The sequence below is a fragment of the Scardinius erythrophthalmus genome (assembly GCF_964197995.2).
Source record: "Scardinius erythrophthalmus genome assembly, chromosome: 11".
NCBI classification, from domain to species: Eukaryota; Metazoa; Chordata; class Actinopteri; order Cypriniformes; family Leuciscidae; genus Scardinius; species Scardinius erythrophthalmus.
The window spans coordinates 1,479,296-1,494,295 of NC_138231.1; the positions used below are offsets into that span (position 1 = coordinate 1,479,296).

General features: G+C 37.1%; 1 protein-coding gene across 1 annotated transcript in view; it reads right to left on the minus strand.

The window, feature by feature from the left end:
• LOC308698193 (MAM domain-containing glycosylphosphatidylinositol anchor protein 2) overlaps positions 1-15,000 on the minus strand; it is a gene marked incomplete at both ends in the record, with an annotated part of 185,740 nt that overhangs the window by 56,007 nt on the left and 114,733 nt on the right. Inside the window, one exon of the mRNA XM_081378113.1 lies at positions 9,941-10,270. Coding sequence (XP_081234239.1) covers positions 9,941-10,270 — 330 coding nt within the window. The remainder of the gene's footprint in view (positions 1-9,940; positions 10,271-15,000) is intronic.

Below are 15,000 nucleotides of genomic sequence, written 5' to 3' on the forward strand. Positions count from 1 at the left end.
AATAAGTAGAAAATAAATAAAAATAATAAATAAATACAATTCTTTTATAAATGAATGAGAAAATAAAAACATTTTTATTATTAATTTTATTTATATTTATATTATTATAAATATAATCTATTATTAATTAAATTAATTATTATTATGAATTAATGAATTAAAAATGAATTAAAACAATAAATAAATAAAATTATATTATAAATGAATTAGTAAATGAATGAATAAATACAAATTAAATTCTATTATAAATAAATGAATCAATCAATTTGAATGAATGAATGAATGAATGAATGAATGAATGAATATTACTGTAATATACATTTTGGGATGTTTGTGATATTTGCTATTTTATCATTGATATACTATATTATAGTATATTGGCGTACTATAAAAAGCTAAATCATACATTATGTTGTACATCAAAATAAATAAAAAATATAAAAAAATATATATATATATATAAAAAACTTTTTAGTTTAACTTTAAGTACAAACATAACTCCAACTAGAAATAAACTAAAACTAATAAATAGCATTTAGTATTAATTTGTATTTATTAAATATATATTTTTTAAAAACAAAATCTAATAAAAATTACTAAAATGACTAAAAACATAAAATACAAAAATTTAAATGTTGTTTATTTATTTTATTTATTTATTATATTTTTCTCTTGATTTTGAGATTTGACCCAAACCTGTCTGTCATCAGATCTTTCTGTGGAAGCTCATGGATCGCATCTGTCCCGTTATGCACACGTGTGTGTGAGAGTTTACAGCAACACTAAAGTAAAAACTGAGAATATTCTGGGATATTTATGACCTTACAGGGACGACACGTGACTGAGCGCACACAGGTGATGCTGGGTAATTGTGATACAGGATCATGTCGTCCAAACCTAAATGATGATAAAAGCACAGATAAACCAGTGAGCCTCTAAAGCTCCTTCACACACTGAGAATGAAGAGCGGATCCTCTAGTTACAGTACAAGAATTATGCAAACAATATCATTGCCACAAAAAGAGCTGCCTTTTCACAATTTGCATGGGAAATTTGCATGCATATACTGTAAAAAAAAAAAATAATAATAATAAAAAAATTAAGTACAATCAAATTGGGTGTTTAAGTCATTTCAACTTAAATTGCATTAAACTGACTTTAAAAATATGAGTTGAATCGTGGATAATTTATAAAAAAAAGTTTGAAAATTGCTTAACTTATTTTGATGAGTTAAAGCAATGTACAAACATATGTTGTCATAACTTATTGATTATACAATGTTTTTCAATGACGGGAACTTCATTTTAAGTGTTTTGGACATTTTATTTTGAAATAACTTTTTATTATTTTATAGTTAGAACATCAACTATATGAGAACGAGAAATGTTGCTTTGTTTACTAGCTGATATTCTATATTTTATTCTAGTTAATGTTTTTTTAAAGCAACATCAATTTTATTTCATGGTTTTATTTTTATTTTCTGTTTATTCATGTATGCATTTCAGTTTGGTTTCAAAAACCTGTGAGAACTTTTTCACTTCTTTAACGATTATTTTACTCAAATTTGCATGGGAAGATTGAAGGAAAGACTTGGAAACAATGTTTTCTGCAAAATTAGTAACAATGTACCGTTTGAACATTTGGAACACTGGCAGAAAACTGGTCAGATACATTGTTTCAAGGCCAAATGTTGAAAAGTTCCTTTGTTACACAGGCTTTGATCAGACTGACCCTAAACCCTCCATGAAGGACCTTCAAATCTGTGAAACGTCACGAATGAATGAAGAAGAAACGAGTCCTCTAAACTCAACTCAAATAACCCTGAAAACACACCGCTGATCGGCTTCAGTAGCTAAGAGCTTCAGTGCTGTGAGAATAATATCACACTGTTTTTCAGGAATTTGATCTTGACCTTTATGTTTCTGTTTGATTGTACACGTCAGTTTGAAGTGTTTTGCAGAAATAACCTTACCAACTCTAATTAAATCAATTTCAATAAAATTATAATAATAAAAAATGCACAAAATGACGTTCTTCCTCAGTGTTTCTGTCTTGTTTTCCAGCACAAATATCTAAACATTCTGAAATCAAGATACATTTACTGGAAAAGCAAAATGGCTGAAGATATTAAAAATAGTTTTCTGAAAAATTGCATCAAAATGAAGACTCCATTGGCAGATATTTGTTCTTATTTTAAGCTCAAAATCACTTCATTTTAAAGTGACCGGACATCCTGAAAAATTCGGAACAGTCCTGAAATCTAAACTGTTGTCCCGAATCCCGAATCCGGCCCTAATTGTCCCGTAAAATATACTACAGCAAAATCTTGAGTAGTTATTGTCTGATAAAACATTGCAAACTGTACAACTACAATGTCGGGTTACACAAAGCAAATCATCTACACAATTATGTAGTTTTCTTATTTAATCACTGACAATTTAGTTGTAATAATAATTCTGGCGTAAGGCTTATTAGCGCTAGCCTGAAAGGTCTGATTTACACACCGTTACAACAGCCATTGTTGTTGTTTTTTTTTCACAATGACATTTGAGTTCATGATTTTAATGGCAGACTAAAGACTAATGACAGATGTTGAGCTTTGAATAAAAATATGTTTGATTCAGGTTTGAAAATCATTATCTTTTATTATAGGCTATGTAGTTTAATATCATCGCAGGCCTCACCGAATCTCAGCCAGCCTCATCTACTTCATTATGATGCATTTCTCAGTTCACAACACTTTATACCTTCAGTCATGTTGCTTCTCCAGTAAATGCATCTTGAAGGAATGGCAATTCCTAGACAAAAATAGTTTTTTTTTTTTTTGCGGCTTACCAATTTAATTTTAGATTAATTAATTTCAATAAAAAAAATCACTTAAACATCATAAGACTAGAAGGATCACAAAACTCACAGTCTCTAGGAAACGCAACAACCAAATTAAAACTATGATATTCATAATGTTATAAATCGACACTCTTTTATTGGACAAACAACATTTCAATTCATTTTGATAGATTTTTCAGGAAACAATTTTTAATATCTTCAGTCATGTTGCTTCTCCAGTAAATGCATCTTGATTAAAGTAATGAAAAATAGTTTTTTTTTTTTTTTAGTTTAGATTAATTTCAATAAAAAAACACAAAAAACACACACACTTAAACATCATAAGACTAGAAGGATCACAAAACTCAGTCTCTAGGAAACGCAACGACCAAATCAAAACTATGATATTCATAATGTTATAAATCGACACTCTTTTATTGGACAAACAACATTTTTCAAAGTTTTCCGGCGTCCGTCCAGCAAACGCGGCATCTAATCAGCGGATCATTAAAACCTTCCTTTGTTTCGTCCTGCAGCTTCTCTTCAGATAAATGAAGTGAAACTCAAAGCAGAGAGAACTATTAGTTTCGATCTGCCGCTTTGATAAAGCCAGGAGTCACGTTAAAGGACGAAGACAACGCAAGGTTGATTGAACGAGTACAAGGGCCGCTATCTCTCCGAGTCCTCATTATCACAGCACATTTAAATGTAAAGACTAATGCAAAGATTAATTGCTTGGCTGCAGATAGAAGCATCTCTCTCTCTCTCTCTCTCTCTCTGTGTCTCTCGCTCGTGCTACAGCTTCATTAAAGCCGAGCAGAATGAAGATTGATTGCGTTTTACCTCTTGGAATGAGAACGAGGTGCTCGTCATTCCATGCGCTTCCTCATTATTTAATCTTTCTGCTATCAGAGGGGAAAATCTCGGCACACTCCTCGTGAATAAACCATTAGCTGTGCAGCTTCACATGAAGAAAAGAATATAATGAGCGAGAAAAACACTGGATGGTGTAAGAAGTGACCAAAATGATGGAGTTGTGCACAGCTTAAAGTCACCATGAAATCAAGGTTGTTGTTTTTTTATGAAATATTGCAGTGTTTATTCTAAATGGTTCATCGGTGCACAACTTCATTGTTTTAATAATCTTGAATCAGAATAACTTCGGCTCTTCTCTTCTCTGATGATGTGGGCGGGGCTATAACCTGTCACTCATATGAGATCAGCCAATAGGAAACCACAACCATCCAATCAATTCCCCACATTGATGATACTGTGTGCATGATAATTGGGGATGATTGGAATTGCACAACTAATTTAATAATTGATAGGAATGGAGAGGAGCCACATAATCAGTCAAGCATTCAATTGTTAAAAATTATAAATGAGTTTGATTTAATAGACTTGTGGAGAAGTAGGAACATAGGAGTTAGACAATATACATGGTTAAAGGCATCAGATAGTTAGTGGTGCTCGGTTAGATAGATTTTATTTGGGGAAGATTTGGAATAATAAGGTAATGAATGTATCCATCTTGCCTAATGGTTTTTCAGATCACCATATGATTACTTTTGATTTTAATTTAAAGAAAGTGGTTAAAGGTGCATTAAGCAACTTTTCATGTTAAAAATACCCGTTTTCTAACCCATACATGCTTAAACAATTGCCTGATGGGCTGAATGAGCCCTTCTCTGATCTCTGAGATTGTCTTTATAATCCTGTAAAGTAAAATAAATAAGAGGGATTCGGGCCGGAATTTTAGACTGGGCGTGACGTCATGCGCGTTCACGCTCACCTGGCTATGTCTGGCAGGTTTGTGTATTCGCCGCCATTCTCCGTAGAAGATGGATTCTAAGAGACCGGCTTGTAGTTCATTTCAAACACCAACGCAAACTCCACGTAAGATAAAAAAAAGAAAACTTTTGTCCGTGAGCGAGCACACTTCTGGTTGCAGTTTCGCTTGCTGCCAGAGGGGGCATAGTTCTGCAAAAACTCAGAGACTTGCGCAATGCACCTTTAAACCTTGTTATTTTTGGCATTTTAATGTCAAATTATTACAGGATATCAGTTTCTGTGAAAAGTTTAAGGTTTTCTGGGATAGGTGGAAACTTAAGAAAGACAGTTTTGAAAATCTTGGTCAATGGTGGGATGTAGGTAAAGCTAACATCAGAATTTTTTGTCAAAACTATACTTCACATACTACTGCAATGATGAAAACAACAGTGAAAAGTTTACAAAGAGACATTGTATCTCTGGAAAAAGACATGTTAAATAATATGGGCTCGGTAAATAATGAAAGGTTAAATAAGAAAAGAGAAGAACTTGGGTCTTTTTTACAAGAAAAAGGTAAAAGGAGCATTAATAAGATCAAGAATTTGCTCCATCAAAGATATGGATGCTCCTAGTGCCTATTTTTTTTAATTTGGAAAAGAAAAGTTTTTTACAAAAACAGTTGTGTCATCTAAGACGTCCGAATGGAGCTATAACTTCTGACCCTCTGGAAATGAGAGAAATGACAATAGACTTTTATTCTAAATTATATAATGCTCAGAGTTGTGACTCTGCAAGTGTGGACGATTTGCTCTGTGATCTACCTCAGTTGAGAGATGAACAAAGAGAATCGCTGGATGAACAAATAACTTTGCAAGAGCTTACTGATGCAATGAGACAATTATCCCCTGGAAGATCTCCAGGAGTGGACGGTATACCTGTGGAGTTCTGTCAGGCTTTCTGGGATTTACTTGGACAAGATTTAAATGAACTGCTGATTGATTGCATCGAAAGAAAGACATTACCCACAAGTTGTTGCAGAGCAGTTCTATCTTTAATTCCTAAGAAAGGAGATTTGGGACTATTGAAAAACTGGAGACCAGTGTCATTGCTATGTTTAGACTACAAAATATTCTCAAAGGTACTAGCAAATAGACTTAAAAAATATTTATATGTAGTAGTTCATAGAGACCAGTCTTATTGTATACCTATGGAAGCTTGTTTCCGCCACACAATAAAAAAAATAAAAATAATAATTGCGACTTTTTATCTCACAATTGCGAGTTTACATCTCGCAATCCTGACTTTATTTCTCAGAATTTCGAGATATAAAGTCAGAATTGCGTGAAATAAAGTCGCAATTGCGTGTTATAAAGTCAGAATTCTGACTTTTTTTCTCGCAATTGCGACTTTATATCACGCAATTCTGACTTTATAACATACAATGGCGAGTTTATATCTCGCAATTCTGACATATTTTCTCACACACAAATTTCTCACAATTGTGAGATATAAAGCCCAATTCTAAGGGGAAAAAAAAGACTGACTTTTTTTTTTTTTTTACCTCGGAATAGTTTATCTCACAATTCTGACTTTATAACACGCAATTGCGACTTTATATCATGCAATTCTGACTTTATATCTCCCAATTGCATGATATAAAGTCAGAATTGCGAGATATAAAGTCAGAATTGCGTGATATAAAGTCGCAATTGCGAGAAAAAAAGTCAGAATTCTGACTTTATATCTCACAATTCTGACTTTATATCTCGCAATTCTGACTTTATAACACGCAATTGCGACTTTATATCTCGCAATTCTGACTTTATAACACGCAATTCTGACTTTATATCTCGCAATTCTGACTTTATAACACGCAATTCTGACTTTATATCTCGCAATTCTGAGAAATAAAGTCAGAATTGCGAGATGTAAACTCGCAATTGTGAGATAAAAAGTCGCAATTATCTTTTAAAATGTTTTATTCTGTGGCGGAAACAAGCTTCCATATATACCAGATAGAACAATTATGGATAATTTATTTTTATTGCGTGATGTGATTGATTTTAGTCAAAGTAATAATCTTAATTTGGGGATTCTTTCGCTTGATCAAGAGAAAGCTTTTGACCAAGTTGATCATGGCTATCTTTTCAATGTGTTGAAAGAATTCGGGTTTGGGGATAATTTTATATCTTATATAAAATTGTTGTATTCTAATGCATTTGTTATGGTTAAAGCTGGAGGTTGATTGAGTGCACCTATCATGATGTCCAGGGGTATCAGACAAGGCTGTCCACTTTCTGGACAGTTGTATAGTCTAGTAATCGAACCTTTTTTGTGCAGATTAAGGAAACAGCTAATCGGTATTTCACTTCCAGATTTAAAGAGTACATTTAAAGTATCCCTGTCAGCATATGCTGATGATGTGACAGTGTTCATAAAAAGTCAAAATGATGTGAAAGTTTTAACGGAAATTATTGGAAAATATGAAAAAGCATCCTCAGCCAGAGTGAATTGGGGGAAAAGTGAGGGATTTATTATTGGCAATTGGGAAGAAGTAGGACCTCCAAAACTACCATGTGGTTTACTTTGGAGCAGAGAGGGGATAAAAACATTAGGTATTTTTTTAGGAAATGAACATTTTCAGATGAGAAACTGGGAGGGATTGCTAGAGAAAGTGAACAGCCCGATTGTCTAAATGGACCTGGCTATTACCACAATTGTCGTACAGAGGGCGAGTCTTGGTCATTAACAACTTGGCGGCCTCGACATTGTGGCATAAAATGACTGTTGTGGAGCCTCCACTGGAGTTGGTTCGTAAAATACAAAGGACAATTGTGAACTTTTTTTGGAGTGGGGCGCACTGGATCCATGCGGCTGCACTCTATTTACCTGTCCATGAAGGAGGTCAAGGGCTCGTGGATGTGAGAAGTCGACTGATTTCTTACAGGATACAAGCAGCACAAAGACTTTTATATCATAAAGACTTGACTTGGGCCCATACTGCAAGATTAATTTTGAAGAACGCAGGCGGGCTCGGGTTGGATAAACATATGTTCATAATGGACTTGGGGAAGGTGTGTCTGTCAGAGATTACTCCCTTCTATAAGTCAATGTTTCAGTCCTGGAAAACAGTTTTTAAAGTGGATCGAAGTAGTGATGACACAGGGCATTGGATTCTGGAAGAACCATTATTTTTTAATCCAATGATCCAAACAAGGCTGTTGTCTTCAGTAAGCATATCTGCAGTTTTGAAGCGCAATGGGATTGTAAAAATCAGACATCTCTTGGACGATGATGGGTGGAAGCCGGTTGGAATTCTTAAAGAAGTGACAGGATTGAAATCTGATCGTCTTGTCTCGAAACTGACAGAGGAGATCTGGAATGTTTTACCAAGTGGGCATAGAGAGTACATTGAAAGACGTCGGTCAATGGACTTAAGAGATATAGAAGAAGAATTTCCAAAAATCAGAGTGTCTCCAGCCATACTTGAGGAAACGGTGGATGTAAATATGGACTCAATTTTGTCTTTTGATACACCACAGCTGGACTGTTTTAAATCTACGTCAAAGAAAGCGATTTACTATTCTTCAGTAAAAGTCACACATCAAGTTTTTCTCAAGAGAATAAAAGCTTCAAAGTGGCCAAGTTTGTTAGGACCAGACTTCCTCGTGAGGGACAGGTGGAGAGCCCTGTATAAGCCTCCTATAGAGAAGCGTACTGCGGATCGACAGTGGAGGCTTATCTACAGACAGACATGTGGCACACTTGAATCCAGCAGTGGGGGGGGGAATGTAGATTTTGTGGAAACCAAGAAGACTTAGAGCATTTATTTTTAAAATGTGGAAGATTACAAGATATTTTTAATTTTCTTAAAGATTTGTTTAAAGATTTTGATGAAGAATTTTCAGATCAAATATTTATTGGAGGTGTTAAGTATAGGTATTCTATGAGAAGGATGACATGCTTATTAAATTATTTGTTGGGTACAGCAAAATTAGCAATCTGGAAAACAAGGAAAAATGAAGGAACACAACTTGGGTCTACTGTTGTGGAGATGATGTTTAGAAAACTAGTGGGTGGAAGAATCAAGATTGAATTTGCATTCTACAAACTGGTGAAAAATGAAATGTTTTTTTGTGATATCTGGTGTTGTAAAGATGTCTTATGTGAGGTTTTTGAGGGTCAGTTGGTTTTGAATATCTAATTAATGTTTTATGTGGTTTAATTATTATTTTTATTTTTTATAGTATTATTGTGAATGTGTGAGATATAATTGAAAATTTAATAAACGTTGTTTAATCCTCTCTCTCTCTCTCTCTCTCTCTCTCTCTCTCTCTCTCTCTCTCTCTCTCTCTCTCCTCTCTCTCTCTCTCCCTCCCTCTGCCTCTCTCTCTCTCCCTCTCTCCCCCTCTCCCCCTCTCTCTCTCTCTCCCTCTCTCCCCCTCTCTCTCTCTCTCCCTCTCTCCCCCTCTCTCTCTCTCTCTCTCTCTCTCTCTCTCTCCCTCTCTCTCTCCCTCTGCCTCTCTCTCTCTCCCTCTCTCCCTCTCTCCCTCTCTCTCTCTCTCTCCCTCTCTCCCCCTCTCTCCCCCTCTCTCTCTCTCTCCCTCTCTCCCCCTCTCTCTCTCTCTCCCTCTCTCCCCCTCTCTCTCTCTCTCCCTCTCTCTCTCTCTCTCTCTCTCTCTCTCTCTCTCTCTCTCTCTCCCTCTCTCTCTCCCTCTGCCTCTCTCTCTCTCCCTCTCTCCCTCTCTCTCTCTCTCTCTGCGTTGGACTGCAGGAAAGGTGTGTTTGGCTCTGCTGTGTTCAAGCGCTGAATGTTCTGGGCTCATTCTCAGTCGAAACGTTTCCTCAGCGTGAATCCCTGGCACATGTGCAATGAGCTGTAATTGGTCCTTCAGAAGCACTGCAGCGGATAAGCAGATGATCCTAAAAGACACGCCCTCATCCACCCACGGCCAATCAGCTGACAGCCCCTTCACAGGACACGCCCTCATCCGCCCACGGCCAATCAGCTGACAGTCTCATCACAAGACACTGTGCGAGTGTGTGTGTGTGAGTGTGTGTGTGTGTGTGTGTTTTTCTGCGCGAGTGTGCGTGTGTGTGTCTGTGCGAGTGTGTGTGTGTGAGTGTGTGTGTGTGTGTGTTTGTCTGCGCGAGTGTGCGTGTGTGTGTCTGTGCGAGTGTGTGTGTGTGAGTTTGTTTATCTGCGCGAGTGTGTGTGCGTGTGTGTGTGTGTGTGTGTGTGTGCGTGTGTGTGTCTGTTCGAGTGTGTGTGTGTGAGTTTGTTTATCTGCGTGAGTGTGTGTGCGCGAGTGTGTGTGTGTCCCTGGTCGGGTCTGAGACTCACCAGTCGTAGAGGAGATGTTAACATCGATGCTGATCTCAGGAATGCCTCCTCCTCTCAGCGACGCCACACAGGTGTAGGTGCCGAAGTCGGTGAACTTCAGGTCGATGATGTCCAGGTTGGTGGTTCCGGGGGAGATGTCGGGGTCGGTCTGTGTGATCACCATCCGCTCGGAGCTGCGTAACGCCCGGCCGTTCTTCAGCCAGCTGAACTGCAGCTCCTCGGGGGGAGTCGCCTCCACCTGGCAGGAGATCTTCACCTCGCGCCCGATCTGGATGTTGTCGTCGTTGTGGTACGGGTCAGGGGTGATCCAGAAACGACCTTTCTTCAGCGCTGGAACCACACAAATCAGAAGAAACACCGTCAACTAACCGTCACTACAATCCTACGTTATTACAAACCTCAGGACTCAAGCGCCGCTTAACTAATTTGAACTAACTTGTTCATGAAGATTCTGTAAGTGTGTGTGTGAGTGTGTGAGCGTGTGTGTGTGTGTGTGTATATAAAGTCTTTAATGTCAGGGATTTAAACAATAAACATTACCTTGTTCATCTAAGCATCATCACTAGTGCTCATATTTAGGGTTAGGGGGTTCTCCAAAATCAATCATTTGTACTACTCAATGCTCAAAACAGCGAGATATTTCCCAAACACGCTCGACCAATCACAACACAATCCATTGTAGTCGTGGGTTTCTTCCGGGAACGAACACATCACAATATTCCTCATTATAATAATTAATGCCCAGAATAAAGGGGCGGGGCCTGGTTGAGTTAGTCAGTGGTGTGTTAAACTGGCGGTTATGGTAAGGGGCGGGACATTTCCCAAACACACTCGAAGCACTTGACCAATCACAACACACTGCTCCAGCCGACCAATCAGAGCACAGTGTGCTTTTCAGAAGGAGGGGCTTCATAGAGACAGGAAGCAAACAGAGCGTTACTGACAGACTGGGAAGAGAGGAGCCGCAACAATGGAGGATATGAGGAGAATAATCAACATTCAAGCAGGAAAACCTGTTCTAGTAGAGCCTGAAACAACACCAAGACTTTGCAGTAATAGTTCATCTTTAACCGAGCAGCTAAAGCTGATGCTTCACGCTCTGATGCTTCAACAGGCCTGAAATAGCAGCGTCCGTAACATGTCCAATGAAATAGAAGAAAAGTGAGGTCAGAGAGTCCAGAGCGACACATTACAGCAAAAACACAGACAGAAATCAGTCATTTACCTTCTTAATTCATGTTCCTGGTCTATTCATGATTGATTTATCAGTTACGTCACTCTAAAGACAGAAATTAATCTCTGCATAATCTTTCGTTGAAATGCAATGGCATTTCCTTTTCTGATGATGTCACTGAGGCTGAGGGGGAGGGGGAAATAATATTAGCCAATAATATTGTAGCCTGACGGTCTCCATCCAATCAAGTCTCGATTTATAAAGTCCTGTCAAACCCTCATATTCTGTTTCTCGTTGAGGAAGTCAAAATGCATTATAGTATTTGCTGGTTGTTTATCATGTTTTTTTGATGCATTATACTTTCTAAATGTGTGTTCAATGAATAGATGAGTATTATAACGTTTTATAACTGTGATTACAGTTATTCATTACAATGCATTGTAAGGTGCATAATTAATGCATTTAAAATACATCTATAATCCATTATACACAGGCAAGTAAAGTGTTATGTTAGTGCACATCTTATTTTCTGCATCACTCTTCATATTTAGCGTTGATGGTGTTTATTGTGATGTTTGAAACTGCTTAAAAACAACATGGAAGTACTTTGACTTTTGCTACACTTGCATATGAAAAGATATAATGCATTATAATGTACATTATGAACACCTTTATAATGCACTATACATGAAGGCTTTAGCAAAAGCCTTTTATTTGCCGCGCTGGAAAATATAAACCGCTGCAAAAGAAGAATAAGAGCATTTTAAGTTGCTAATCCGAAGTCGTCCTCTGGAAAGGCACACGCTTCGTCATTCGCCAGTGTTTCAGATACACATCTAGATTCATTTCGCATGCAGACTGTTTATTACGGCATTCAGATGGCGGAATTTTATCTTGCAAACAAAAGAGCAGTCGGAGCGGGGGAATCTTTTTATCTTCTCCTGCATGACATTATCAGGCTGAAATGAGGAGGAGGAGGATTTGAAGAGCATGAAGAACGCAGAAACAAACGCAGCCTATCAGACTCAGACACAGGAGACTCGTGGATGGAGACACACAGCTCCACCTTTTCATGCATGTTTTCATCACCAGAACGCTGTTTCACGGATGACAAGCAACTTCATCTACTACACTGATCTAATACATTTCTGTGATTTTAATGGTAAAAGACTGTAAAAATGCTATGGTTGAAAAACAGTTAATTGGTTAACAGAAAGTTTCCGCACTATATACTGTGAATAACCGTGATAGATCTAACCGTACATTTAATGTAATTTTACAGTAAAATACCCTTATTTGGAAGTGAAAAAGAACAAGTCATTGTATAATTTACAGTGAAAAATCGTCAATTGACATTCCCACAATTCCCTGCGTGACACTTCACATCTGATGTATTTTTGTTGAAATAACTGTTTCTTCATAGTTTTTCATATTTTTTTCTAATCAGTTATCTACATTAGGGTTTTATGTTACATTTAATGTTGATTGCATTTTTAAATGGCATGTGTGTGACCATGACAGTGTTTAGTGTGTGTGTGCTGCTTCTGTATATTAGTATTCATTCTCTTATGGAAGAGCTGCTTGTGATGAGCTTTGATTGATCATGTGACTCTCATCTCCACTGTGATTGGTGGATGTCAGTGTATTACAATGGTACAAAACAGGGGCACGTTCAAGTTCAAAATGGCGCGCAACGTTTTGCTACGGTTTCCGGGTTGAACGTCAACTGAGGATATTAGAAGACATGTTTGTCTTAAGTTTTATTGTAGAAATATAGGATATCAACATAATGATGTAGTTGTTTATATTTTTTGCTTCATTGCAAGTGTATGACATTTGGTATAGAAATAAACAATGGTAATTAAGTGCTTTTCCTAAAAATGAGAAAGAAAATACAGAGTATTAAAACAGTATGAACTACAAATAAAGTCAGTATGTGAGGCTAAATAGATGTGTTTTAGTCTGAATTAGGTAAGATGTGTGCTTCAGTTTCAGCAATCCCTTCACTCGATTGGGATGTTCTCTTTTGTTCTGGGCGGCAAGTGCAGTAACTGTAACATCGGGCATATTTTGTAGTATTAAACATATATTTATACCGACTTCATCAGGCTTAGAAAATTCTTCACAAAGAACACAAAGAATGGCCTTCTCAACTGCCGTAGTTGCAACTCTAGCATCATCAGAACAGTGTGTTCAACACATCACCGTTTCTGTTTAAAAAACGTTTTGTCGGGGCTGAACGCAGCCCAGATGTTATTACAGACTGCATTAATTTGATCAAAATACAGTAAAAAGAGTGAAATATTATTCTAATGTAAATCATCTGTTTTCTATGTGAATATACAGTAAAGTGTAATTTATTCCTGTGATCAAAGCTGAATTTTCAGCATCATTACTCCAGTCTTCAGTGTCACATGATCCTTCACAAATCACTCTAATATGAGGATTTGGTGATCAAGAAACACTTATGATTATTATCAGTGTTGAAAACAAAAACTGTGAGACATTTTATTTTCCAGGATTCTTTTATGAATAGAAAGTTCAAAAGAACAGCGTTTATTTGAAATATTATTTTTTGTAACACTATAAATGTGTTTACTGTCACTTTTAATCAATTTAATGCGGCCTTGATAAATAAAAGTAAATTGCCTCCATTGTAGTCGTGAGTTTCTTCCGGGAACGAACACGTCCCAATATTCCTCATTATAATAATTCATGCGCAGAATAAAGGGCCGGGGCCTGGTTGAGTTAGTTAGTAGTGTGTTAAACTGGCAGTTATGGTAAGGGGCGGGGCATTTCCCAAACACACTCGAAGCGCTCGACCAATCACACCACACTGCTCCAGCCGACCAATCAGAGCACAGTGTGCGTTTCAGAAGGAGGGGCTTCATAGAGACAGGAAGTAAACAGAGCGTTACTGACAGACTGGGAAGAGAGGAGCCGCAACAATGGAGAATATGAGGAGAATAACCAACATTCAAGCAGGAAAACCTGTTCTAGTAGAGACCAAACACGACATCAAGGGACTCATAAGGCTTCAAATAAAGATATGCATGTAAAACTAGTTCAAATGCTACTTCATTAAGACCTTGTCTCGGCATTGAACAATGTGCAAGGTCAGTGTGAGCCGGTCACCCGCTCGAGTGACTCGAGATAATACACAATCACCTGCGTCTGGCGTCTGGCGGGTGTTCATTTCTCACCCTGTTGAGCTGAAAAACACGCAGCAACGGTGACCTTTTCACATCAGATAACGGCCACAAAAGACGCCCGTGCCGCGGATCAGAGCGTTGCTCTGCCGGACCAGATCATTAAAATGTCGCAGACTCAAAATCAACAAACGCAAATCGCATTAGATCATCGTCTATCAGAGACAGAGCGTTTATATCTGTGAATCTGCCGTCGCACTCTCCTGGAAAACACTGAGCAGATGAGATGAGGGCTGATTAAATATCACAAATAATCGGGGAAAGATGGAATGTAATTGCTTGAAGAGAAAATTAAATAAATCGAATTTCTCTGGGGGGCAAAATATTCAAATTCAGATTACAGTCATATTAAAGCGCTGACTAAACTATAACTCAATTAATTCAAAGCATCTGTCCTGATGAAGGGTGAAATATTCTGCAGAAAAATTACATTTGTATGGCCTTAAAAAGAAATATATATTTTGTAAAATATTATTGTTTTATTTTTGGGTGTGCAATATGAGCCAGACATATTTTATTATTCTATATATATATATATATCCCTAAAAAGAAAAAAAATATTTTTATTGCTTTCTTGTTTTTACTAAATATTTATATTTTGTTATTTTTGGGTTTTATTTTAATCAATTTCTTTTATACAACTACTTCGACCAGCAGTTAGTCATGGGATAATTGGT